This window comes from Acomys russatus, chromosome 1, assembly GCF_903995435.1.
Source record: "Acomys russatus chromosome 1, mAcoRus1.1, whole genome shotgun sequence".
Classification (NCBI taxonomy): domain Eukaryota; kingdom Metazoa; phylum Chordata; class Mammalia; order Rodentia; family Muridae; genus Acomys; species Acomys russatus.
In genome coordinates this window covers 123,383,934-123,410,637 of record NC_067137.1, presented here as the reverse complement: position 1 = coordinate 123,410,637, position 26,704 = coordinate 123,383,934, and the positions used below count along the sequence as shown (strand labels likewise).

The 26,704-nt window shown below is 46.4% G+C and overlaps 1 protein-coding gene across 1 annotated transcript in view; it reads left to right on the top strand.

Moving 5' to 3' along the window:
* Dnah11 (dynein axonemal heavy chain 11) overlaps positions 1 to 26,704 on the top strand; it is a 326,041-nt gene that overhangs the window by 49,331 nt on the left and 250,006 nt on the right. Inside the window, exons 15-27 of the mRNA XM_051152523.1 lie at positions 1,539 to 1,871; positions 2,041 to 2,292; positions 2,376 to 2,545; positions 3,278 to 3,500; positions 8,385 to 8,501; positions 8,603 to 8,689; positions 12,781 to 12,939; positions 14,109 to 14,192; positions 15,991 to 16,149; positions 17,179 to 17,301; positions 18,051 to 18,173; positions 19,148 to 19,372; positions 19,787 to 19,878. Coding sequence (XP_051008480.1) covers positions 1,539 to 1,871; positions 2,041 to 2,292; positions 2,376 to 2,545; positions 3,278 to 3,500; positions 8,385 to 8,501; positions 8,603 to 8,689; positions 12,781 to 12,939; positions 14,109 to 14,192; positions 15,991 to 16,149; positions 17,179 to 17,301; positions 18,051 to 18,173; positions 19,148 to 19,372; positions 19,787 to 19,878 — 2,147 coding nt within the window. The remainder of the gene's footprint in view (positions 1 to 1,538; positions 1,872 to 2,040; positions 2,293 to 2,375; positions 2,546 to 3,277; positions 3,501 to 8,384; positions 8,502 to 8,602; positions 8,690 to 12,780; positions 12,940 to 14,108; positions 14,193 to 15,990; positions 16,150 to 17,178; positions 17,302 to 18,050; positions 18,174 to 19,147; positions 19,373 to 19,786; positions 19,879 to 26,704) is intronic.

The following is a 26,704-nucleotide window of genomic DNA, read 5'->3' as shown; positions in this document are numbered from 1 at the left end:
GCAGGAGACAGAACTAGTCAGGAGCTGACTGACATCAGTCAGTGAGGAATGGAGGAGCCTCCTCGGTCACTGGGTATCGGTCAAGACTATGACATGAAAACGAAAGAGGAGACTGACCTCAACAGAAGCAGATTTTACTTTAGTCAGAGCAATGAATGCTGCTCTCTGTGGGAGGAGAGGCTGTGCACCCTGGCACATGTGGCTAGAGGTTTTGTAGAGTTTGAAAGGGGGAGTGCCTCTTGGGGAGAATGTATTGGCCTCATTTTTCCCTCTGCAACTTTACATCGGAAATGCCTGTGCTAGCAAATGTCCTTGGGTGTGGAGGCTTCCATGTCAGGATTTCCTACTGTTGAGTACCTCGATCTGTCTGGAGGGAAGAGCCAATGAGACTTGTTAAAGGGAGTCGGGGGAAGCAAGGTCTCCGCTCTGAGCAGATGACAGGTGAGGTTCGCCTGATACAGGGAGACCATATTAGAACAGATTCAGAGGAAAGAAACAGGATTCGGCCTGGGGAGCATTAGTCGAAGATGGCTATCAGAGATTCTGACACAGGTGATGTTGGAAGTGTCTTGTGCTTGAGGCACAAGTCCAGGAGGCTGGCGCGTAACTGGAATGAGTACTGACTGGTGGTAGATGGGAAGACGGCCCAGGTCCTCTGTGAGGTTAGGGAGAGAGGAGGCTTCCTCCTGAAAGGAGACACTGATGCCCTGAAAAGAAGAGAGTGAGGAGGCTTGCCTCTCTTTCATTCCTCGCCTCAGACCTGTACACGAAGACAAGAGTTGAGCATGAGCTGGGCAGAGTAGAAGCCATTGGTGACCTTAGCGAAGAGACTTGATAGGCTGGGCTGACAACAGAGAGGTCTGGAAAGGACCTGAGTCCTGCACTCTCTAAACGTGTAAACGTCCATCTCTCCGGAGTGCCTCAGGAGCAGGGCAGAGTGCTTCCGGTGTGACTGGTGCATCAGGAAAGCCTGGCCTCGGGGATGGGAGAGAGCTTGATTTCCAGTCGTGCACAGCTTCTGGCTTCTGCCAGTGTGACCGTGACTGTGTCACAGGCCTTTGTTTCCCATGTCTTCCATGGAAGGCAGAACAAGATGGTCTTGAGGATTCTCCCGTCTTGCTCTTGTGTCTGTGGCTTTCCTTTCTAGTGACCATGAAAGAAAAGAGCAAGGTCCTCCAGAGGATAGATCGCTATTCACACCGGGTCCTGGATGGCAAGATTGCAGATAGATAGAGCAAGAACCAGAGCCCCAGGCCTAATATTTCCAGAATTTTTTGAGAACTGGTATATTTCTTGCCGGTATTTGAAGATGGCAATTTTTATATTGGTTTTTCTTTTAAAGGATACTTTTTGAATATATGTGTCATGTGAGCTTAATGTTACACTATTATAAAACCCTGCAGCAGTATTTGCCTTCTACCTCATGGTTCTACAGCCTTAGGTGTGAAAGTTTTAGTGCTGCGTGCAAACACACATGGCAGTCTTCTCTTTATGTTGGTTATTGTTAACCCCAAAACCTTTTAACGCTTCGATCCCAGGAGAACCGGAAGCTGTTGGGAGCTGATCCTTCCCTGGATTCCTGGAAAATTTATGTGGAATTCATTGACGACATCGTGGTAGAAGGCTTTTTTCAGGCCATCTTGCATGACCTGGACTTCTTCCTGATGAACACAGAGAGACAGCTAAAACCAGCGCCATTTTTCCAAGCACAAATGATCTTAATGCCCCCAGAAATTGTGTTCAAACCCGCTTTAGAAAGAGAGGCTGGGGATGGCTTTTACGATCTGGTGGAAGAAATGCTGTGTGGCAGCTTCCGAGTGTCTGCCCAGATGGAGCGCGTGGCCGCACACCTGGACATAGCAAACTACCAGGTAATTTCTCCTCAGGAGCCAAATGCCACAGTGAGGAGCCCCAGAAAGATGTCAGGAAAAGACACGCCTCCCCCTTTTGTTGTGGATTCTCCCTTGAGGAATTACCTTGAATAATGTTTTGATAAGAATTCCCTGGATAAGAACACACATTTGGTTCTCTCTCATTTAGAGCGACATGGATAACATGTTGGGCCTGGCAGAGGTCCGGCAGGAGATAATGAATAGAGTTGCTGATGTCATCAACAAAGTCTTGGAGTTCAAGAGTTCCCTGGAGACCTACTCTTACCTCTGGGTAGATGACCGAGTGGAGATTCTAAGGAATTTCCTCCTGTACGGCCATGCTGTACCGTCTGAGGAAATTGATGTTCACGCAAGCGAAGATGTCCTGCAACCACCGACTCTAGAGCAATTCAAAGAACAGGCAAGGCAGCCCGTCAGCACTTAGTTCTGTTAGCTGGCTTTCCACGGAGTTGCTATGGAGTTATTTATTTTCTAATCCTACAGATCGACCTTTATGAGGCTTTGTACATTCAGATGAGCAAGTTTGATGACTTCCGGGTGTTTAACAGTTGGTTCAAGGTTGACATGAAACCTTTCAAGTTGAGTTTGCTCACAGTGATCAAGAAGTGGAGCTGGATGTTTCAGGAGCATCTGCTAAGAGCTGTCGTCGACAGGTGACCTCAGCCTTTGTGTCTGAAGTTTCTGACCACAGTTGGCTGGTGGGCTGTGAGGATGGCTCCGCTAGTAAAGTTCATATCATATAAGAACTTGTCATCCAAGTTCAATGTTCTGTGCCTACGTAAGTGGTGGGTGCAGTGGAATATGTTTGTGATCCTGGAGGCGGGACGGTAGAAACAGAAGAATCCCTGGGGCTTGCTAGCCAGCCAGCCTAAACCAGCATGCTCCGGGTTCCATGAGAGACCCTGACTCAAAATCGAAACAAGTTGCATAGAGGCTGAGGTTGGCCTCTGGCCTCTGTATGTATAGCCACAGCTGACTGGTTTACAGTTGACAGAGTAATTCCAGGAGTATTTTTACTGCCTTCTGTAGAATAGATTTAACAAAATAACGTTTATGCATAATGATCCATCCTGTCAAGCCTTGCGATGCTCATACATGAATGAACTTGAGACCCCTCTGTCTAGGAGAAGGGTTGTGTACATTATTGCTCCACTTAGGTAAAGTGTCATGAGCAGCCCACGGAGACTGGTAAGCAGCTGCCGAGGGTGGGAGAACAGGTCTTGGTATGGTGGTGTGGAGGAGAAATATGTGTGTGTGGGGAGGGATGACATGAGTGGATGTGTACATTCTGGTTGTGGGACACTGGCCTGCTCTGTCTTCCGCTATGGTGAGGCAGGCCAGATGTTCCCACTGGCCCAGCTTATGTGCACATATATTCATTACAGTCTGGCTGAGCTGCAAGGGTTCATCAAGCAGACAAACGCAGGGCTTCAGAGACAACTGAGGGAGGGCGACCGCGATGGCCTAGCTGATGTCATGGGCCACCTTCTGGCTGTGAGAAGCCGACAGAGCACTACCGACGAGCTCTTTGAGCCTCTGAAAGAAACCATCACGCTGCTGGAACGCTATGGCCAGAAGATGCCCGAGCACGTCTATGCCCAGCTGGAGGTGAGTGCCCATGAAATAAACACAACTGCTACCACCTGAGTGATCCCTGAGGCTGGGGACTCTTGGCACAATGTCAACTGCACGTGCAAACAGTGTTTTTATGTTACAGGTAAAGAACCTAAAACAGGAAGAGGTCATACACGTATAAAGCCAACATGCATGCACTGTGGCACTGTCTGCCCAGTCACTGTGTGGTTTGTGGCACTGTCTGCCCAATCACCGTGTGGTTGACAGCCTCCTAGGGCTGCCACCATTTTCTTTTTTCTTTTTTATTATTAATTCATTCATATTACATCTCAATTGTTATCCCATCCCTTGTATCCTCCTGTTCCTCTCTCCCTCCTGCTTACCCCCGACTCCCCTCCCCTATGACTGGGACTGGGGGGGACCTCCTCCCCCTGTATATGCTCATAGGGTATCAAGTCTCTTCTTGGTAACCTGCTATCCTTCCTCTGAGTGCCACCAGGCCTCCCCATCCAGGGGACGTGGTCATATATGGGGCACCAGAGTTTGTGTGAAAGTACGTCCCCACTCTCCACTCAACTATGGAGAATGTCCTGTCCATTGGTTAGATCTGGGTAGGGGTTCAAAGTTTACTGCACCTATTGTCCTTGCCTGGTGCCATAGTTTGAGCAGAACCCTTGGGCCCAAATCCACCCATTATAATGTTCTTCTTGTAGGTTTGTAGGACCCTCTGGATCCTTCTATTTCCCCATTCTCCCATGCTTCTCTCACTTAGAGTCCCAATAGGATGTCCTCCCCTCTGTCCCACTTTCCTGGTAAATGAAGAGCCACCATTTTCATGTGTGCAGACAGCCATATCCACACTCTTCTGCCTTCTGCATTGCCTGCGATCTGAGGAGTGGTCTAGCCTTGGCAATATGCCATGAGCACAATGATGAGGCACAATTACAAAGTGGAGCCTGACCAGGGTGGGGAAACTTCTGGGTTTTCCAGTCACATTTCTGTTTCACACTGCCTGTGCTCCGGAAACATTTGTTGTTGGCGCATGTGAGCCTGAGTGTGAGCGAAATCTGTCTCATCTTAGCTGAGTCTATGAGAAGATGCCCTCACGTGTGAGCCTCTGCTGCTGTGCACGCTGGAGTTCTGTAGATGGGAGAGTTGCGGGTGGGCTTGCAATGAGTGTGGTAAATGTCACCAGTGGATGCCGTGGCCAAAGCTCCCATGGAGTTCTGTTCGTCTAGTGCTCAGAGCGTACAACTCAAATTCAGATTTGTGTGTACGCGTGACTGTGCACACGTGCAAAGGCCAGAGGGGGAACATCACGTGTCCTGTTGCTTCGATCTCTACCCAAGTCCCCTGAGATCTAGGGTTTCACTAAATCTGAAGCTAGACCAGTAACCTCCCATAATCCCCCTGCCTCTGTGCCCAGCAGCTGTGGGTGGGCTGACAGTATACATGCCCCACGCCCAGCTTTCTAAATGGGTGCTAGAATCTGGACTTGGGTTCTTAGGCTCCCCCAGCAAGCTCTCCCGCTCACCGCGTTATGCCTGCAGCTACAACAGCTGGTTTTCAGGACTGTGAAATCAGTGTTCATCTATCTGTCCTGGCAAACTAGGGAATAATTTGGAGTCCCATTTCCTTTTCAGCATGAAATTGACAGCTAAGCTAGCATGAACATAGTATTTTAAGCATGCTGTTAAGTGGGATCCAGTATATTTCAGTGTTATGTAATCTCCCCTCTGTCCAGTGCTGCAGCCAAGCTTCGTCCTTGCTGATCTGCATGGAGCGAGCCAAGGTCTACTCTTTAACCCATGGCGACCTTCTGTCTCCGTGGATTTATTTATTCTTGGTCAGACAATGTGTAACCTATTATATTTGACTCCACCTGGTGTAATGTTTTTGAAGTTTATTCATGTTGTGACATTATCAACATCTTTGCTCCTTTTCATGGCTAAATGATATTCCACTGTAAGCATGCACCTCAGTGTTCACTCGCCTAAACCACTCACGGGATAAGACTTGCCTCCATCCTTTGCTAGTGTGGATTGTTCCGCATGTACTTAGGAGTGGACTCCCTGGGTCGTGTGTAATGTGTATGACTTTTTGAAGAATTTCCTGAATTTCATGCTGGTGATGCCATTTTATATCTCTCAAGAATGTATTATCACAAGTGCGCTCTAACCATTAAGGACACAGAGACCTACTGTGTATGAATTACTCTATATTAAATGACACTATCTTAGATGGGGCAAGTGACAAACTGGGCAGGCAGCTGCGGGACAACACGGAGAGACCAAACAGCTATGGTAGCAGCTGCTACAGAGAGTTCTTATTTACTTAGGTTTTTATATTTTTTCCGTGGGGACGGGGTGGGTGGTGGTGCTAGGGCAGGTATGGAGGTCAGAGGACAGCTTTCAGGATTTGATTCTCTCCTTACGAGATGTGACTTCTGGGGACCAAACTCAGTCTTGATGACATGTAGCTTTACCGTATAAGCCATCTCACTGCCTCAGTAATTCTCCTTAAAAGAATAATCTGGGTATTCTTTGATTCAGATCTTAGATCTTGCTGTGTGTCTCACAGAGAAGCTGAGTATGACACAATTAATCAGTGAGGGGGAATTATCCATTTCCTTCAGAATTTACAGTATTAACATTGACTCCCTCAAGGTTTGATTATATTGAAAATATTAGATTTTCGGTGTTTCAGAAGCAGACTACTGCTGGCCTAATCAGGAGAAAAGATAAGTTGGGTTGTAATTTGGCTGAAAAAACTTGAGATATAATACTGAAAAACAAGTTCAAAGACTTGTCTAATCTATATACATAAATATATACATACATATGTAAACAAATACATATACATATATATGGATATATATGTGTGATCTATATAAACAAGTACATATGGATATATATGGATATATATGTATGCCCTTGTGTTCCTGAGAGTCTCAGTGTCACGTCAAGGTCACAGGCATTGGCCGCCAGTGAGGCAGATGTAACAGTCTTTTAGTCTGTTCTCTCTCAGGCATTTCTGCTCTCCCCCAACCCAGCTAACAGTAGCAGCTGCTTAATCTACCTCACTGCTCCCCATGCCCTGTCTGCAGTCCTCCCTGAGCACCACTGAGTTCTAATCCACAGGCCACACACACTCCAGCTCTCACCCAGCGCCTCACAATCCGTTACCTCCTCCTCAAGCTGGATCCTGTCCATTAGGCTTTTGAGATTATCCGATCTTTTAGTTTTTAAGAAAATGTATTTGCATCAAGTAAAAGGTTATCTAGAACCTACAAACACATGGCAGGTCTGCTGTGTTCAGGGACGGTGAAGGGCCTCAGCTGTCTCTGCTACCCTCCCTGGCTTCCTGGCCGTGGCTTCTGATTGGAACCTCAGTGGTATTGGGTTTGGGTTGTGCTGTGATTGCGCGGCACGTTCTCTCAAGCCCTGCATGGGCCTTGAACATGCTATGCTATGCTGCTGAGGCTCACCTTGAACTCCTTTCACCCCCACTTCCAGCCTCCACCTCCCAAGTCCTGGGATTATAGACAAGCAACACCATGCCAGAAAGAGAGCCCAGAGCCACAAGGTGCAGGATTTTGATGAGAGGTAGCAATGTGTTTAAGAGCCCAAGTCAGCTGGTTCCTGAGTTGGGGGGGCAGTTCCTGGCAGGACACTATATTTGCTTCCTGACTGTATTGATTCTCTGACTGGTTGGCTTGCCGGGGGCATTAGGACCACGTGAAGGGCTTCTTCACTCTCTTTCACAGGCTCCATGGCCAAAGGATGTGTTTCACGTCCGAATCGCCCTCTCCACACAGGCTCTGCAGCTACTGAGCCCAGTGACCCCCTTCATGTCTGCAGTCACTAGACTGCTCATCAGATATTGCCTGAGGCTTACAGAGCAGTTCATAGAACCTTTGAGCCTTGCGTTTGGCTCAGCAAGTAATGTCCATGACAAGTTCACTGTCCTTGGACACACAGATGCTTCTCCATGGTGACTACACTTCACATTCTCCAAAAATAGTCAGAGGTTCCTCTCCTGTTTGCACTGTATGCAGGGAAGGCAGAGTGGAGGTGGTACCTCAGCTGGTTATTGCTGGTTTTGTTCAACGTCAAGTAGGAATTGACCTTCCCTTCCTGTTTGCCTCTTTTAAGTTCCTTCAAAAATCCATCCTTGACAAAATGTTAACTCACCATCATGAGCCAGCTCAGAACCATGCAAACCTGGGCAAGAGGAAAGAGCAGAGTCACAATGTAGCTTTTCCCTACCCAGAACCAAAGTTGCAAAGCAACCTTTTGTTTTTTGAATTTTTAAAAGTGCCTGACTTACGTTTCTGGATTAAAGTCATGGCCAGAGCACTTTGTGTGTGTGTGTGTGTGTGTGTGTGTGTGTGTGTACATGTGTGTGTATATAAGCACATGTTTTCACATGCATATGGAAGTCACAGTTTGATGATAAGCATTTTCCTTAATTATTTATTTTTTGAGACAAGGTCTTTCACTAAATTTAAAGTTCACCCAGGAATTCTCTGTCTCTGTGCTCTTCCCCCACCCCCAGGATTATAGTCCCACATTGTCACACCTAGATAAAGATCAGGACTCAGGGGTGTGCGCAGCAAGCTCTTCCCTAACTGAGCCCCTCCTCAGCCCACACAGCTCTTTAATTTCATCCTCATAACAGCCAAGTGATTTTGAGGCCTATCTGCCAATTCTAAGATGAAAGCAACTCTGGTGCCTGAATTGGAGGTGCCCTGGCTGTAACCCCTTTCATCACACACTGTAACCCTGCTTTATTTGCACAACTTACTTTTCTAAAAGATGTCTTGAATCGGAGTAAAGAAATGAGGATTATTTGCCCTCCTGCGGTTGAGTTGTTTCAGGAGTTAAAGTGATGTCCATTCCGTCTTTGTTTGCACAGGGATTGCCTGAAAGATGGGCAACCACCAAGAAGATCTCAGCCGTGGTCAGACGCGAAGTCGCCCCACTCCAAAACGCGGAAGTCACTCTTATAAGGAAGAAAAGCCTTCTGTTTGATGTGAGTAGGTTAATGGGTTTGTGTTTTTTCATTTTAAGGAAAGTTTGGCAGGGATAGTTAAAGCTGTATCTGACTGACTTTCACTTTTGTTCCCTGAGCAGGAAAAGCAAGCAGAATTCAGAGAGGGATTCAGAAGCTGTGCACCTTTTGGATTTGAGGCAGAGGACCCATACTCAGTGCTTGATAAGGTACTTTATTCTCAGCTGTCTCATTTGCACCACAGTGGCCGTATTAGCAAAGGGGTTTTCTTTTTCTGGCATTAGATCATTTTTGAATTGTGTCTCCGCCAAGCGTTACCATCATTAAAACAATCACACCAGTGAAAACAACACTGAGAATGTGTTGAGCCCTTACCATATGCCAAGACTGTTATCAAGCCAGCCTTGGAGGCACAGGCCTGAGCTCCTGGCTGCTTGTGAGACCGAGGCAAGACTGCACAATCAAAGCTTGCCTAGGCTGCAGACTGAGCTTCATCAGGCTGCTCTCAGTAAGTTAGTGGTGGTCTAGCTCCAAATGCAAAGTGAGACTAGAGATAGACAACACTGTAGAGACCTAGTTTCTGGTGGAGGTGTTGAGTTCAATTCCCTATAAACATATGAGCGGGACACGCATACACACTCATGCACACACATGGTATGAGGGAGATAAGAATTTCAAAAAACATATTAATTTTAATTGCCACTGTAGCTCATAGGCCTGGTATAAATATTGTGGAGTCATCCGATGTTTGTTTCTCGCGAGCTGCTTTATAAGAATCAACACAAATCCACGTATGATCCATCGAGCCTTGAAGGGATGTCTTAACATCTTTGTGTTAGAAAAACTCTTCAGGGTCCTAACCCAGCAGCTGAAATGGTGCCAAAGCAGCTGAGAGGGGGTGACAGTGTCACCGTCCGGTGCTGGTGTCCTTTTGGGTTCTTCCTTGTGCGTTATCTTCAAGGTTGGCGTAGTATTCCCTTAGAATGGTGTCCAGATTGACACAGCTCTTACCCCATTTTCCAAATCTAGCTTTGCATAGAAACTTGTTTGCTTTTAGCTCTGTTCATAAACACCGCTCTGTAGTCTTCCCTCCCATTTGGCTGAAGAAAGTGAGTTTGTATTCACCGAAAAGGAGTAAGTTAGCATATGTTAATAAAGCATTGTGAAAGACTATATCTAAACTCCAGGTGGTCTGAACAGATTGTGGATGGGAAAATGTTTGTTGTCTGCAAACACTTGTGACAGATATGTATTGAATCTCGCTACTTCCTCACATACTGTAGCAGCTTATAGTTGCATATTTAAAAGCGAGAGGCGCTTATCCTATGCCTTCCAGGATAAGTGGCAGATATTTCAAATAGGATGGAACTGGGTTGCCTTTCGCTGCCATTCTCTGCATGTGTTCGCCCAGCCTGTAAATCTAATAATACTGTGAGAATCTTGTTCTGCCGTTGGGGTATTCAATTCCAGGCACCTCACCCCACAAACGGAAGCCACCGGCCTTCCAGGGACAAGGGGGCGATGGGCTGTGATGGGTTCTTCCGTTTGTTCACTTGTTTCTTCCTTCCTTTCTCTCTTTCTGCAGTAAGATTCCATAGTAAAGTCCTGGGTTTTGTTCGGAGCTAAAGATGTGGTGCCTAACACAGGGGAATTATTCAAGACAAAAGGCTGTTGGCTTTGAGGAGCGTGGCAGGTTGTGAAGAGTCCTCTTGTGTAAAAGATGCAGGACGCATCACAGATGTACAATTGTGAATTTGGTGCTGTCTCTTACCAGCAGGATAGAGAGTCTAAGAGGAGGTTGGAAGTAGAGGCAGATGCCGAGTCTCTAGGGACTCACGAACCGACCGGGAGCCTGCAGCTTTGAGAGGGACAGTTGTGCCACAGGAAGATACTTGTATCAGAGCAGATCACAGGCTCACTGAGGAAGGTCTAGGAAAGTGTATCCAAAGTCTACAACCTGCCCGGGGAGCCTCTGAAGTTCCTGTTGGTCCTTGCTAAACCTCAGAATAAGGTTAAGGAAGAGGAAAGGGGTCCTCTGGGAATCTATAAATATGAACCTGCTGTCATACGCACCTGTGGTTCCTTCAGGGATTAAGGAACTTCCAAGGCCAGGAAACAGAAGTGGCCATACATAGCTCCTTTTAGAACCCAGTAGACGCAACCTCAGATCTCTGGAAAACAGGGTCCCAGTCTTGATCTAGTTTCCTCACGGAAGCAACAGACTAAGCAAGTGAAATACCAGTTAGCTATTAAATAGTACATAACTGCCGTACCCGGCAGTCACCATAAGCCCCAGATGCAGAGCCATGTGAAGATCCTCAGATACGAGAGAAAAAGATGAGCATACTGGGGAAAAAAGTGAGCAGCGCTCGGCTTTGAGTCTGTCAAAAATGATCCGTTGAATTTGGACAAGTACCAGTTAACTTAAGGAAACAGAGGTTACAGTTGCCTGAGACACAAGGAAACAGGGGTTACAGTTGCCTGAGACACAAGTCAGAAGCTAGGACCAGGAACTAGTTACACTTGGGAAAAAGGCATAAAGTGCACACTACATTGGAAGAAATGACGCCAAATGCAACACATATATGTAAGAAATAGGAATAAAGGGAAAGACACAGGGGAAGAAATCCTAATGTGCCTAACTCCCGCACCCTAGGGAACGGACTAAACAGAAGGACACATGGGCGGAGGCATCTCTAGAACTGGCTGGACGTGACTCTGGGGCCTTGAGAAGCTAAGTCCACTCTATTTGAGAAAAGGGAAAGTCTGTCTCGATTCATCACAGAGAGCCGCAGCATACCAAAGGCGACCAGATAAAACCAGACAGGACTACAGGTGCTAGAAGTGACAGGCAGGCAAGAACGGTCCCTAAGCAACAATGCAAACATCTCCCAGATCCCGAGTAAGACTGTACTGCTCCAGTAGGAGTGAAATCCAGGCACACTAGATTTTATAACAGTGGAATGAACTCACTGCCCACAGACGACGACAAAGTAGCTCCTGCTGCCTTTGCCTGCAGGAAAGGGGACAGCAAAGTCAGGTGTCATTGCCATGGCAGACTTTGGAAGGAGCAATCAGAGTGACAACTGGAACACCAGCGATCTGGGAAGGGTAGTACAGAAAACAAAAAACGAAAACTGTGGGCATAGACCAAACGGACACAGAATTTGAAAGCCTCAGCACAAAACACGTGCTTTTCCATAAAAACAAGATTTATCAAAGTTTCCCATTCCTAGAAATAGCAATTCCATATAGTGGTGTTTTCCCTCATCTCTGTGACAAAACACCTGGCAAAACTATGTTAAGGAAGGCTTCGTTTTTTGACTCACAGCCTGAGGGTCCATTGGGACGTTGGGGGAGAAGGGGAGTGGGAGGGAGGGGGGAGTGGAGGGAAAGGGGGTGGGGGTGGGATGGGAAGTCACAGTGACAGGAGTATGGCGCAGCTGGTCGCATGGCATCTGCAGTCAGCAAACACAGAAGCGCCCTTACTGCTGACCCAGCTCAGCTCTCCTGTTTTTCCAGCTACATGTCAGGATAGTAGAGGAACCTTGGCAAAGGTGACCATTGGGTGAAATTCAAACATAGGGATGTGTGTGTGTGTGTGTGTGTGTGTGTGTGTGTGTGTGTGTGTGTGTGTGTGTATCTGTGTGTGTGTGTGTGGGTGTCTGTGTGTGTGTGTGTGTGTGGTGTGTGTCTGTGTGTACATGTGTATCTGTGTGTGTGTGTGTGTATCTGTGTGTGTGTGTGTGTGTGTGTCTGTGTGTGTGTACTCTGGATGCTCTTGGGCATGTGACATCTTGAGTATGTCTTCTATCTGCAGGATCATTTTGAAGTTGGAGGAGTTTGTTTCCTTCCTGTCTTCCTGTCTTCCTGTCTTCCTGTCTTCCTGTCTTCCTGTCTTCCTGTCTTACTCTGGCGTCCAAGCTGGCCTTGAACTCTCAGTGATCCATCGTCTCAGCCTCCTACATGCTGGGATCATATATGTGAGGCACAACTTAAAGCTAATGTGGTTTTGGTTTTTGTTTTTCTTTTCCTTTTCTCCTCCTCCTCCTTCTTTGTTACTGTTTTCTTAAACTAAGTAATCATTAAAAAGCTAATTTCTGACATGGAACTTCTCTTGTACTTAAGCAAAGTTCTAACTATACAGTGAAACCAAGAAGTCAGAAGCACTCTACAGTTTACCAATAGTTACACTGCAGAGTTTTTTCTTAAAGTTTCTTTTGGGAATCCACAGTTTGACTGCTGCAGTAGCAGAACCAGGGATGGTGTGGCTTCAGTGGCAGATGTGTTTTCTCCTCAGGCAAATCAGGAGCTCCAGGCTCTGGAGGAAGAGATGGGGCAGATGCAAGACTGTGCACGGCTCTTTGAGGTGGCTCTTCCAGACTACAAAGAGATAAAGCAGTGCCGCAGAGAAATCCGACTGCTCAAGGGACTCTGGGATGTCATCGTTTACGTTAGAGTAAGATGAGTAACACGCAACTTCAGTAAGATGAGTAAACACGCAACTTCAGTAAGATGAGTAACACGCAACTTCAGTAAGATGAGTAAACACGCAACTTCAGTAAGATGAGTAAACACGCAACTTCAGTAAGATGAGTAAACACGCAACTTCAGTAAGATGAGTAAACACGCAACTTCAGTAAGATGAGTAAACACGCAACTTCAGTAAGATGAGTAACACGCAACTTCAGTAAGATGAGTAACACGCAACTTCAGTAAGATGAGTAAACATGCAACTTCAGTAAGATGAGTAACACGCAACTTCAGTAAGATGAGTAAACACGCAACTTCAGTAAGATGAGTAAACACGCAACTTCAATGTCTGTCAGCCTGTCTGGGTTTCATAATAGCTTAACACATGCACACATTAGATTTCACTCCCAACCCCTGTTCCCAGGCCCATCACTCTCTGTTAACGAAGCAGAGTGCTTAACTGTCGGTTGCTTTAGGGCAAAACCTTGTGTAGTGAGCTGACTGCCTCAGATCCTTTGGGGGTATTACATAGAATATGAATAAAAATTAACATGTAAATATCTGTTAAATATACAATTGCTGTGCATACAAACTCACATTGACACCCTGTTTCTATTTTCTATATGCATATATAAAGTGACACTTACTGACTATTACTAAAAGGCTACATATATAAAAAGCTCTAGGAAAATATACATCTTGCATAAGTTCCTTAAGTCAGTTGTAAGCCATGTAGAAATACATTAACAAGATGCACAATATAAAAACATAAAATATGATCAAACTGGTTAATGGGATTTTTGTTGTAATGAAGACTTCTGGTGATAGCCTATTTTATATTGTATGTAGAATTTAGAAGCCTATTACTTAATAATATGCTTATCAGTTTATTCAAACTATGCAAGATGAAATGGTGGTGACTATGTGGAATTTATTATTGCCACTAGAAATTAATATATCATGGCATTTTAGCCTTAAGCTTGACATGTTTCGACAGTTCTTTTGTTTTAGTGATGAAGGAGTTTTGACAAGTGCAGTTAATGTTTAAAAAAATACTGGTAGAGAGAGGCCTTGCATCTCACCGGTTTGTATATTTTGCTGTGGAGACTCACTTTCACCAAATGTTGACACTTTTATCTCCTTGTGTGTTTTCAGAGAAGCATTGATAATTGGACTAAAACCCAGTGGAGACAGATTAACGTGGAACAGATGGGTGCAGAGCTCAGAAGGTTTGCCAAGGCGAGTGTCATAACTGCTGGGCAGAGCCATTTGTCTTTCTCCACCTCCTCCCTCTTCTCCTGCCTAGTATCTGGTGTATTGGGCTGTGTTTCCTTACTTACTCCAAACGGAATGAGGCAGGACAGCATTTTCCCCCCACTCTCAGCCACTTGGACACATCATCAAGCGCGCCCTTCTGTGATTGAATTGATAAAGCACATTTGTGTATACTTTTAAGGGCTGATGGGTGTATGAGGGACAGGACTGACCACCGGCTTGTTTTCACCATCTGGAGTGGAGAGGGAGGCTGTGGCCATCAGGTCCGAGAGCTGTGGTTTAAGAATTGAGCCTCTGGTTTCTTTCCTTAGCAACCATTGGGTATTTTGTATCTGTCAAGGCACTTGTGGGGTCAGCTCTTTGGGTCACAGATCTGGATTTACATGGGTTATTATTTTTGTTATTGTTACTGGTTTGTCACTGGTGGCTATCCCAACACACCCAGAGGGTGCAGTGCTCGTAGCACTTTGCTTACTTGAACTTAATGCCCTGCCAAGTCCTCACAGCTGCATGTGGCATGAGGAGAAGCAGAAAGTCTTTGGAGAAGATCAAAGGCTACAACAGGGAAAGGCAGTTAAAAATGTCAGGCCCTGCCAGGCAGGTGTGGGATGGTAGACTCGCCTACTTCAGAGGCTCCTAAGGGAAGCCTGGGCAAAATGAAGGAAGAGAGAGAGTAGAAGGAGGTGAAGGAGAGAAGGAGGGAGGGAGGGAGGGAGGGAGGAAGGGAGGGAGGAAGAGGTAGGCTCCTTGCTTTCTTCCTACTTCACAATACCCTTGTCCCAGGTTCTGTGCTCAGCTTGTATCTCTGCCCATGTGTCCCAGTCTCAAACCCCCTAATGCTAATGGGGCTACTGTGCTGTAGCTAATTCTGTGTTCACCCCCCCCCCTTTTTTTCCTCTGCCATTGCTGATTGCACATGGCAGTGATGATCCTACTTCAACCGCAGGCCTTTATACTTAACTCAATCGGTACCGTGTTTTACCCGGTTTTATTGTGGGGCTTTATCCTTGATCCTTGGGCAAGGGTGAAGGCTGAGTGGAGGCTTTGTTTAAGCCATCTTCAGAACATGCATTAGTTAACGTCCATGAAAAAGACACAAACAGGCAGCATTTCCAGGACCCATTCGGATGAACTAGATATTTCAGGGCAGTGTCACCAATCTGATTTCACTTGTGTTTCTGGAAGAATGAAGGTCCATGCATGCATGCGCCTTTCTCAACTCAGTCTTCTATGGACTATCCAGTTAGCTCTTGTATTTAAGAAACTCCAGGACCTGGGTGGCTTGCTGGTAGTGGATTCCTGATTCAGAGAGAGTGAGTGCCTTTGCACTTCTCTAGGTCAGTCTGTAGTCTACAACAGTGGTTCCCAACCTTCCTGACACCATGGCCCTTTAAAACAGTTCCTCATGTTGTGGTGACCCCCCCCAACCATAATATTATTTCACTGCCACTTCATAACTGTAATTTTGCTAGTATTATGAGCCGTAATGTAAATATCTATGAAAGGGTCATTCAGCCACAAAGGTGTTGCCACCCTCAGGCTGAGAAGCACTTGTCTAGAGGATACAGTACTTTCTCTTTCTTGTATTAATTTTTTTTAAGACAGGAACTCTGTGTAGCCCAGGCTAGCTTCTTATGTAGCCTCACTACTTTCTTAATCCATGGATGGAGCTAGGTCTATGTATTCTCCCAAAGGAAATAAGTCACACGTGTAATACATTGTTATCTATAGGGATCTGGCCCTTTTCCTTACATGTCTTTAGGATATTTGGTCACTGGACAAGGCCGTCCGTGCCTGGGATGCTTATTCAGGCCTGGAAGGCACTGTGAAGGACATGACAACCTCGCTGAGAGCCATCGCAGAGTTGCAGAGCCCTGCTCTCAGGGACAGGCATTGGCAGCAGCTGACGAAGGCCACTGGGGTGCGTACTGGGGTCACCTTACTGCGTGGTACCTACTCCAAAGTGTCACTCCAAGCTTGCCTCATCTGACATCCAGTGGAACATGTGGGAAAGCCTCTCATCTCACGCAAGATGGACAGGCTCCTTAAAGACTAGTGGCTATGCACGCACTGAGCCCACTGCTCACGCCTTTTATATCCTACTGGCTGTGTGACCTCAAGCGAGTCACTTCACTTCTCTAGTTTGGGTTTAATTTTACTTTTATCATGAGAAGGATTCTGCTGGGGTTTTTTTAATGCCTTATAAGGGGTGAGTGGCAAGAAATATGACAACATTTTACAGAAAGCCAACAGTGGCTAATAATTTATGTGCGATGGAAAGGGCCAGAAGGTTTAGACCTAGGCAGTGAGCCTTTGTCACATTCTGTGTGGATGATGAGTGGTCCTGAGGGCTCTTTTCAGGGTGGTGAACGCTGGAGAAGATGACAACCTCCTGAGAGCAGATGGTGTCCTCTGCACCGGACTGCGAAGTGCGGTGGCTTTTCTGTAGCCATCTAGCCAGACCCCTTATCATCTGTAAAGGATATGAGTTGACTTTGGGATGTAGGAAGAAACAAGTGCTTATTAGCCAAATCCTCAGTGAAGAGATGCGGGAAGCAGAGGACAGTAGAGAGATGAGTGTAAACTCTTTTCATATGATAAACCCGAATAACGGGCATGAGGAGGGATAATTTTTTTGCCAAGCCACTAAGATTAAATTAGTGGTGAAAGTAGGTCATATCACGAGTGACTGGAAATTATGTTCTGTGAGCAGGGTATTTTGGGAAGAAAAGACAAATGGGCTGCTGCTGGTTCCTGGGGTTTCAACCAAATTATAATAAATGAATAGTGGGAATCTTTTAACAAAAAATAGGTTTGCAGGCAAAGGTGGCATGAAACAGGTTGACGATGGAAGGGATGTGAAACAGAAGAAAGCACTGAGCTTGGACCATGAGCTAAAAGGGATTGGGTCTCTTACCACACCCCTCTGGAACCTCTTCTTCCTAATCAGGTCAGATTTTCAATAAGCGACACCACCACACTGGCAGATTTGCTGGCATTACAGCTGCACCGAGTAGAGGATGATGTGAGAGACATTGTGGACAAGGCAGTGAAAGAGATGGGCACAGAAAAGGTACCGACCGCCAGCGTTTGTCTCGTCTAGGACACTGGGCTTGTGCTTGAATAGAAGCTGTTTTGGAGGAAGAGTTTGCTGGCCTGGGAGTGTGGAGGCTTACCTTGAAGTTTCCTCTCCGCTGCTGCTTAAGTAGGCAGGACACAGAGTCACTCAAAGGCACAGGGCATGCGACAGCAGGGGGTCTGGCCCTGTTGGAGGGAGCAGGGATCACTCCATGTCTCTTCCTTTTCAGCAAGCACCGCTCTAAGTGCCATGCTTATATTAACTCAGTTGGCCTGTTATAATATTGCTATTATTTCTGGTGTACAGGGTGGGAAACTGAGGTGTAGAAAGATAATTAGCTTGCCCAGGTTTGCTTAGGGGGCTGAGGTCCATCTTTAGGCTCCACCAGGCACCCAGCTCCTGCTGGCTGATGCATGAACACTAGATGCCCTCGGTGCAGCCTCTGAAGGCCCTTCTCACACCTCTGCCTCCTCAGGGAGGGGTAAACTCGGATCGTGTGGCACTGGTCTGAGGCCTAGCCCTCTGCAGTGATGGCGTTTGCTCCTCCAGCCTCGTCTCCATGAATCCTCTAGAGAAAGAGAGGCCGGTCACATTTAATACCATTCGTTTCTTAAATTATTGAACATCAATTTTAACTTATAATTTATTTATAAATATTAACATTAATATTAAACGTTTTTGGATTCTAGGCCATGGCTGAGATATTGGCCCTAAGTTTGATGTTAATATGTTTTAATTACTAGGTTATTGCTGAAGTCAGGCACACCTGGGAGACCCTGCAGTTTTCTTATGAGGCTCACTATCGAACAGGCACCCCACTGCTGAAGTCTGATGAACAGCTTTTTGAGACTCTAGAGCACAGCCAGGTAAAATGGATGCTTATTATAGATTGTAATTTAATTAGCAGTCTTAGACTTTTTTTTTTTTTTTTCAAAATTCACACACAAAGTCCAATTCATTTGTTTACTGAGCAGCTACTCAGGGCAGGCTCCAGGTGCAGGGCCATTTGGCATGCAGAGGTGTAGATACCTGCTCTCGGGGGACTTGTAGTTCAGAAAGGAGCTGGCACAAAGGAGTCCCCTAGGATGTTAAGGAGAGACAGACAGACTCCTAGGAGACGAAGGAGAGACAGACAGACTCCTAGGAGACGAAGAAGAGACAGACAGACTCCCAGGAGATTAAGAAGAGACAGACTGACTCCTAGAAGGCTAAGGAGAGAAAAAGAACCTTTCAAATTGGGAGTGTGAGAGTGTCAGGGAGCTCCCTGGTAGGTGATGATACTTAGAGTAAGCCTCAAAGGATAGACTGGCATTTAACAACAACAACACAGCAACAACAACAACAACAAAATACCACCAGAAAAGGATAGCTGTGCAACGGGGACAGTATTAGTGGTGCTTGGACACCAGGAAGCAACCAGCTCTCAGGGGCTAATTGCTTTGGGTTCTTTGAAATATACTTTTCTTTTCTCATGGAAGTTATGAAAAGTGAGCCTGGAGACACAGGTGTGAGCATCGCACATCCGGCTTGGATTGTGAAGTTCCTCATGCTTTAAAAACAAGTACTTTACAGACTGAGACATCGCCCCAGCCCCCAGTGTTGGTTTCTGCCCGCACACACATGCACAGCTTTCCTGTAGAGGATGTGTTAGGTACATCTCCTTTCTTTGGTTGGATACATCCATGTGCTATGAATTCTTTGGCTCATTTTGCAAAAGCTTGATGTACGCCCGCCTGGGATCCATGCAAGGTACAGGAACAAAGGAACAAGCAGAGTGACCCTCCTCGTGGCACTCAGGCCCCACCAGGCATCCACTGACTAGTGCCTGGCTGCCTTTTAGGTTCAGTTGCAGACTCTTCTTCAAAGTAAGCATGTGGAGTACTTCATGGACCAAGTCCTGAGCTGGCAAAACAAGCTAAACACAGCCGACGTGGTCATCTTCACTTGGATGGATGTCCAGCGGACCTGGGCTCACCTTGAGAGCATCTTCCTTTCTTCAGAAGATATTCGAATGCAGCTCGTGGAGGATGCCAGAAGATTCGACGGGGTAGATGCCGAATTTAAGGTTGGTCAGGGTCAGGCCTGTCCTGTTCTAGTGAAAGTTCTCACAGCATTCAAATCAATGTAAAACACAACAGTACAAAATCCATACTGTGTTAAAAATGTAAAATGCAGCTTGCGCATTTCAGTACATAGGAATCAGAATACTGAAATCGTGGGTTTTTACGTATCTTGTCATCTACATATCAACTATTCAGTGCTGTCATTGTGGCATGAGAGATGCTATGAAAACAAACAGGTGCGACTGTTCAGTGGAATTATATTAACAAACACTGATCTGTACACAGAAACAAACATGGTACCTAGTGGTCCTACGGTGTCCTGAACACCATTCATTCGCCTGAGGCTGTGCTCTCAAACTTTAATCTGTGGAAGGAAGTGGATGCGTTCCTAACGTCTGTGTAATACTTCTCTGCAGGAGTTAATGTTCAAGACAGCCGAGAAAAAAACCGTCTTAGAAGCAACGTGCAGACCCCACCTCTATGAGGAGCTTAAGGATTTTCAGCACAGGTAAGAGCAGAGCAAAGGGCATCACTTGCTTCTTTCATATTCTGAGGATGTTTACCCTCATGTGATTGAAGTCACTCTCTGCTCGCTGGCTTCCTTCTGTGTATTAGGTAAGACTTCTGATAACTGATCAATTCTTTCTTTTTTTTTTAATTTTTTTAATTATTTTATTCTTGTTACATCTCAATGTTTATCCCATCCCTTGTATCCTCCCATTCTTCCCTCCCTCCCATTTTCCCATTATTCCCCTCCCCTATGACTGTTCCTGAGGGGGATTACCTCCCCCTGTATATGCTCATAGGGTATCAAGTCTCTTCTTGGCAACCTGCTGTCCTTCCTCTGAGTGCCACCAGGTCTCCCCCTCCAGGGGACATGGTCAAATATGAGGCACCAGAGTATGTGAGAAAGTCATATCCCACTCTCCACTCAAGTATGGAGAATGTTCTGACCATTGGCTAGATCTGGGTAGGGGATTAAAGTTTACCGCCTGTATTGTCCTCGGCTGGTGCCTTAGTTTGAGCGGGACCCCTGGGCCCAAATCTGCCTATCATAATGTTCTACTTGTAGGTTTCTAGGACCCTCTGGATCCTTCTACTTTGCTATTCTCCCATGCTTCTCTCATTTAGAGTCCCAATAGGATGTCCTCCCCTCTGTCCCAGTTTCCTGGTAAGTGAAGGTTTCGTGGGACATGCCCCTTGGGCTAGTATGCAGATATAAGTGAGTATATACCATTTGATCCTTTCTGCTTCTGGGTTAACACACTCATTATGATCATTTCTAGCTCAATCCATTTATCCACAAATTTCGGAAATTCTTGTTTTTAATAGCTGAGTAGTATTTCATAGTGTATATGTACCACAGTTTCTTTATCCATTCTTCTACTGATGGACACTTAGGCTGTTTCCATGTTCTGGCTATTATGAATAAGGCTGCTATGAACATGGTTGAGCAAATTTTTTTGTTGTGTGCTGGAGCATCTTCTGGGTATATTCCAAGGAGTGGAATAGTTGGGTCTTGAGGAAGCCCTATTCCCATTTTTCTGAGATAGCACCAGATAGATTTCCAAAGTGGTTGTTTGCATTCCCACCAGCAATGAAGGAGTGTTCCTCTATCCCCACATCCTCGCCAGCATGTGGTGTCACTTGAATTTTTGATCTTAGCCATTCTGATGGGTGTAAGATGGAATCTCAGAGTTATTTTGATTTGCATTTCCCTGATGACTAAGGAGGTTGAGCATTTCTTTAAGTGTTTCTTAGCCATTTGATATTCCTCTGTTGAGAATTCTGTTTAGTTCCAAGCCCCATTTCGCAATTGGGTTATTCGATTTGGTGGTGTTTAATTTCTTGAGTTTTTTATATATTTTGGATATTAGACCTTTGTCAGATGTAGGGTTGGTGAAGATCTTTTCCCAGTCTGTAGGCTGTCGCTTTGTTCTCTTGACAGTGTCTCCTGCCTTACAGAAGCTTCTCAGCCTCATGAGGTCCCATTTATTAATGGTTGACATTAAGGCCTGGGCCGTTGGTGTTCTGTTCAGGAAGTTGTCTCCTGTGCCAATATGTTCCAGGCTCTTCCCCACTTTTTCTTCTAAGTGACTTAGTGTCTCTGGTTTTATGTTGAGGTCTTTAATCCACTTGAATTTGAATTTTGTGCAAGGTGACAAATATGGGTCCAGTTGCATTTTTTTACACATAGACCTCCAGATCAATTCTTTCTTTCACCATACTGTTTTGCATATGCTGGTTGAACACAGACTGTGTGCCAAAACCCAGGACAGTGCTCACTCACTCACAGTCCTTTAGTCCGTGTGTGTGTGTGTGTGTGTGTGTGTGTGTGTGTGTGTACGTGTGTGTGTATGTGTGTATCTATGTATGTGTATACACACACACACACACACACATTCTTATCTGTTCTCCACTCCTCTCTCATGTGTGTATCTATGTATGTGTACACACACACACACACACACACACACACACACACACACACATTCTTATCTGTTCTCCACTCCTCTCTCACTGATACTCCCATTTGTTATTGTTTTGTTTTGGTTTTGGTTTTTTCTTATTGTTTTGTTTGTTGTCCAGAATATCACTGAACTCATGGGGAGCCTCCTGCCTCAGCTTTCTAAGTGCTGTGTTACAGATGTGAACCACCTGCCCGCTTTATACTTTCTCTCTACTATATATTACCCTTAGGGAACATCTCAAAAACATCTCAGCTTTCAAAATCCTTTTTCCTAGGGGCCATCTGTAAAACCACATCCACATGTAATCCACAAGAACACCCGGGGAAACCAACCATTCAGACAAGGCGCTTACCGATGGAGGTAGTTACTTGTATTTAGCCGATAGCTAGGACTTCAGATAATAAATGGGAAACAATTCTGGAACTCACAACACCCGCCCTGGCTCCCCCCCAATGTCAGAGAGACGGTAGAAGTCACTTGTGATTGCACAGATGTTTATTGGGAACCATAGCTTACGACTAAGATTTGCGCTCAGTTGAGCAATGCCAATGTCAGTCTTCATCCGGAGAAGCGATGAGCAACGCAAGTCCCCAAGTCTGGATGTGAGGGTGTATGAGTGTGTAGGCGAGTCCTGTTCACCCCACCCCACCCCACCCCACCCCACCTGAGCCTGGTTGTGTTCTGTTTGTAAGCTGAGACACGGTGAGCTTCCTGGCTGAGTGGCGTCGAGGCCGGTGCAGGGTTTGTTCTGTTGAAATGTCAAGGGTAGAAGAAATGCCACATGTGCTTAAGAATGGCTTTCGTTCATGCAGGCTCTCTCTCTGTGAAAAAGCCCTGGCGGAGAGTACCTGGAAATGAAGCGCGTCACTTTCCCTCGCTTCTACTTCATCTCCTCGGCTGACTTGCTGGACATTCTCTCCCAGGGAGCCCAGCCGAAGCAGGTAATGGTTTTGGAAGTCCTTTGCTCTGCTGCTCAGCTAAGTGTCCCAGTTTCTCCGTCATTATCAGATGCCATCTGTCACATCGCATGTGCCAGGAACTAGGAAAATCTGCATTTTAAATTCTTCATAATGAGAGGCTGAGCTAGGGGGAACGTAGTAAGAGCAACTGCCCTGGTGCTAAGCAAAGGGTAGCGCGTGGAGCGTGCATGATGGCATCCTAGAACAGGGGAACAGGAAACGGGCCCTGACACCCGGGACTGACCAGGATGGAGGCCCCTGTGCCCCTGACTGGCAGTGTTACTGGGGAAAGTGGGTCACTGGGGATGAGATCATGGGGAGCTCCTTTACCGCTCCGGTTCTAGAGAAACTGTAATCATCGTTGTGTCGGACTTCTTTAGTGGGCTATGCTGTCTCAGCCCTGGGGACCCCCGTGTCTGTGCAGTAGTGACGTGCCGTCGGTGCCCCAACCCTCACACCAACAGTGACAGCAAAGAGATGCTCATATTAGCCTTTGTCGTCTGAGAGCCCAGAGCAGAGACAAACTGTACCGCTCCAGAAACACGCCTTCCTGTACACGTGTAAAGGGTGTCGCTGTCCCTCAGACTCACTGTCCCCACTGATTTCTTACAGCTGTGAAAGTGCCGGCAGTTACTCCTGGGACACGGTGTTAGTCGCTAGACAGTTTTTCTGCTTTATTGCGGTGAAGTTTGATATAACCCCAGAAAACAAAACCTCTCTAGATATTTTCACACGTTCTCCTTCAAGCCCTTATCTCTCTGCAGTGCAGTTTTGTACATTTTGCTGGGGCCAGACACAGCGTTTGTAGTGGTTATTTTTTCCTTGGTCATTACTTTAGCTTTGAGGATTGAAATGAACAACTGTTCTTGTTACTTGATACAAGTGAGACCTTTCTACACATAGTAGGGTTGTTGGTCGGCATGGGCAACACTTCTTGGGGCTCCACTCAGGCACTGTTTATGTCCTTGTGCTTGCCTGGGTGTCTAATTATGTGGAAGAATAAACACAGGATATTAACATTTCCTATAAGTTTAACATCAAATTTGCCTTGTTGAACATCTTTATACTGGTAGCAGACCTTTCGTAACACATTGGGAAAGTATTGTAATTTCTTGGTCTATTTTTTCCCATTAAAAATTAAATTGATGAGTAAACCCAAGACCAAGCTGGCAGCCCTGCTCACCTCCCTGCGAAGGCCAGGCTTTCACACAGAACCTGGGTGAAGCAGCGTGGTCCTTTCCCTTCTCTGGCTGCTTACGATGCGGAAGAGTTTGAGGCTATGGTCTGTGGGGCAGAGGACTGAACCCAGGGCCTCACACATGCTAGGCCCACGCTGTGTTTCAGCCCTTTGCTGCTGTTTAACCGTCCCTGATTGTCGGGCCGTAGCAACTGTTGGTTTTCACTTAGTATCGAGGAGCCGCATGCTGAGTGTTATGGAACATGCTTGCCAGTCCTTTTGGGGAGCCAACCGAGGTGACCTCCCCAAGGTGGATATTTTAGCTCCACCCCAATTCTCATAGCCCCCTTTTTAAAAAAGACTTTTAAAAAGCGTATGCGTATGTATGTGCGTCTGTGTGAACTTATGTGCACCACATGTGTGCAGGTACCCATGGGGGTCAGAGGGCAGTAGGTCCCCTAGAGCTGGACGGCAGGCAGTTGTGAGCTATCTAACATAGGTGCTGGGAACTGAACTTGTCTCCTTTTCAGAAGCAGCAGGTGTTTGTAACCACGGAGCCATCTTTCCAGCTCCGCTCCCACAGTTCCTGCCTTTGCCAGTGTAACCAGCTGCCTGGCTGCTTCTTCCTTGGGCGTCCAAGCACGGATGTGCTGGGTGTTCACTCCTGCTGGCTCCCATTGGGTCCCGGCTCCCCTTTGCTTATCCTCAGAGTGGAAACTGGGAAGCCATTGTTCTGTTTTCCCCACAACACTGAAGGGACGCCTTGGCCTCCTGCTCCAGGCTGTATTCTTGCACCTGAGTGGAGCCCCTTTTCCTACATGCTTGGAGACTCTCGTGGAGGAGCAGCACGTGATGCTGGGTGAGGAGATGGGGCTAAGATGTGTGCAACTGAACACTGAAGGGACTTACACCCCCCAACTCATGTCTACTCCTCTCACTGTGCACACACACCCCATGCCTCTCTGTCCTCAGCTGAAGTCCCAGACCGTACACGAGGGGAAGATCACTCAAGATATTATTTTTTTCTTAGTTAATTAACATGCATGTGTGCATGTGCATGTGTGGTGTATGTGTGCATGCACATGTGTGTGTGTATGCCTGTGTGTGTGCACATGTGTGTGAGTGTAGACAGTGTCTGTACATGCACATGTATGTGTATGCATTTGTGTGTGTGCATGTATGTGTGTGTGTGTGTGTGTGTGTGTGTGTCATGCGCATGTATGCCAGTGTCAACCTTGGGTGTCTCTCTTCTGGGCCCATTCACTCTGTTTTTTGAAGCAACATGTCACTGGCTGGAACTCACTGGTTAGGACAGGCTGGCTGTTCAGCTAACCCCAAAGTGCTGGGACTAAGAACATGCGCCACCGCACCCAGCTTCTTGATTTTTCCTCTCTTGTGCCAGGCGAGCACTGTGCTGACTGAGGTGCCTCCTCAGCCCAACACTCTCACTGGCTTGCTTTCTAATCATAAGAGAAAGGAAAAGCGTAAAGGCTCTGCTGAACCGCACAGAGACCAGCGTGCACATTCTCGCTGCTGGCGCTTTCCGCTCGTCGGTGGTGCATGCCTCTTTACATCCCCCTTTCCCCCTTCGTTCCTCCAGGACTCCCAACTTCCCATGTCGGTGAAGCGTCTTTTCTAGCTATCGTCAGTCGGCCTCACTGCTGTAGCCTCACTCTCGTTTTTATTCACAGAATTATGAATTCCATAAAAAGCAACTCTAAACACACTTCCAGAGCTGGCATTGCCCTTAACGAACAGCTGGGCATTACAAGACACTAAAGATATTAACTTACCATGAAGGGGTGGGGGGTGCAGCAGCTGGAGCACAGCAGAATGATGTCTCACAGCCCTTTTGACAAAAGGCGAGTGACAAGGTTGTCATTCCATGCTGATGGGAGGTCAGGCCACATGGCTGTGGGGGGTGACATGGTTTACAGTGTTTTAGTCTATCAGCCTTGAAATGCTTCAACTTCTGGTTGAGTTTGCAGTTTTCTGGAGAAGTCACATTATTATGAATCACACAAAATATAATTTCACGGAAATCATTGAAAATTTGTTTACTCTTTGAAAACTTTATATAATGCATTTTACTGAGAATTATATATAAACATATATATGACCACATAATACATTTTTAGCAACATATATAATGTAGCTTTTTGATCAAAATATTTTCTCAATTTCTCTACTCCAACTCCTCCCCTACCCTCATGTCTCACTCTTCTCTCTCTCTCTCTCTCTCTCTCTCTCTCTGACCTCTCAGTCTGCTTAGTGCCACCCGTATGCGCACGGACGGAGAACGAACCACCTACTATCGCAGGGCTAGTCTCTCAGGCCTGCATCCTTGAAGGAAGTGAGCTTTCCTTTCCCATCAGCCATCAGCGAGGGGAGAGAGTCACGAGCCCCCTTCCATGCCCACGCTGGGATTCTGCCTGGCTTCATCTTGTGCGGACACAGTTGTTGTGAGTTCACGTGTGCAGTGGCCCCGTACGTCCAGGCAATAGTGGCTCACCGAGGCTGTCCACTGCTTCTTTCTCTTACAATCCTCTCCCATCCTCTTCCTCCACAGTTGTCACTAGCCTTGGGGACAGGGCAGGTGGAGATCTTTCTGTTGTGTTCAACTTTGAATAATTCCTGTTCGCGTAAAAGGCTTGTGTTATCAGACTCTGTCACCAGCCCTAGTGGCACAAGTTGTAACTCTAGAACGACTTGTTTCATGGGGGTCAG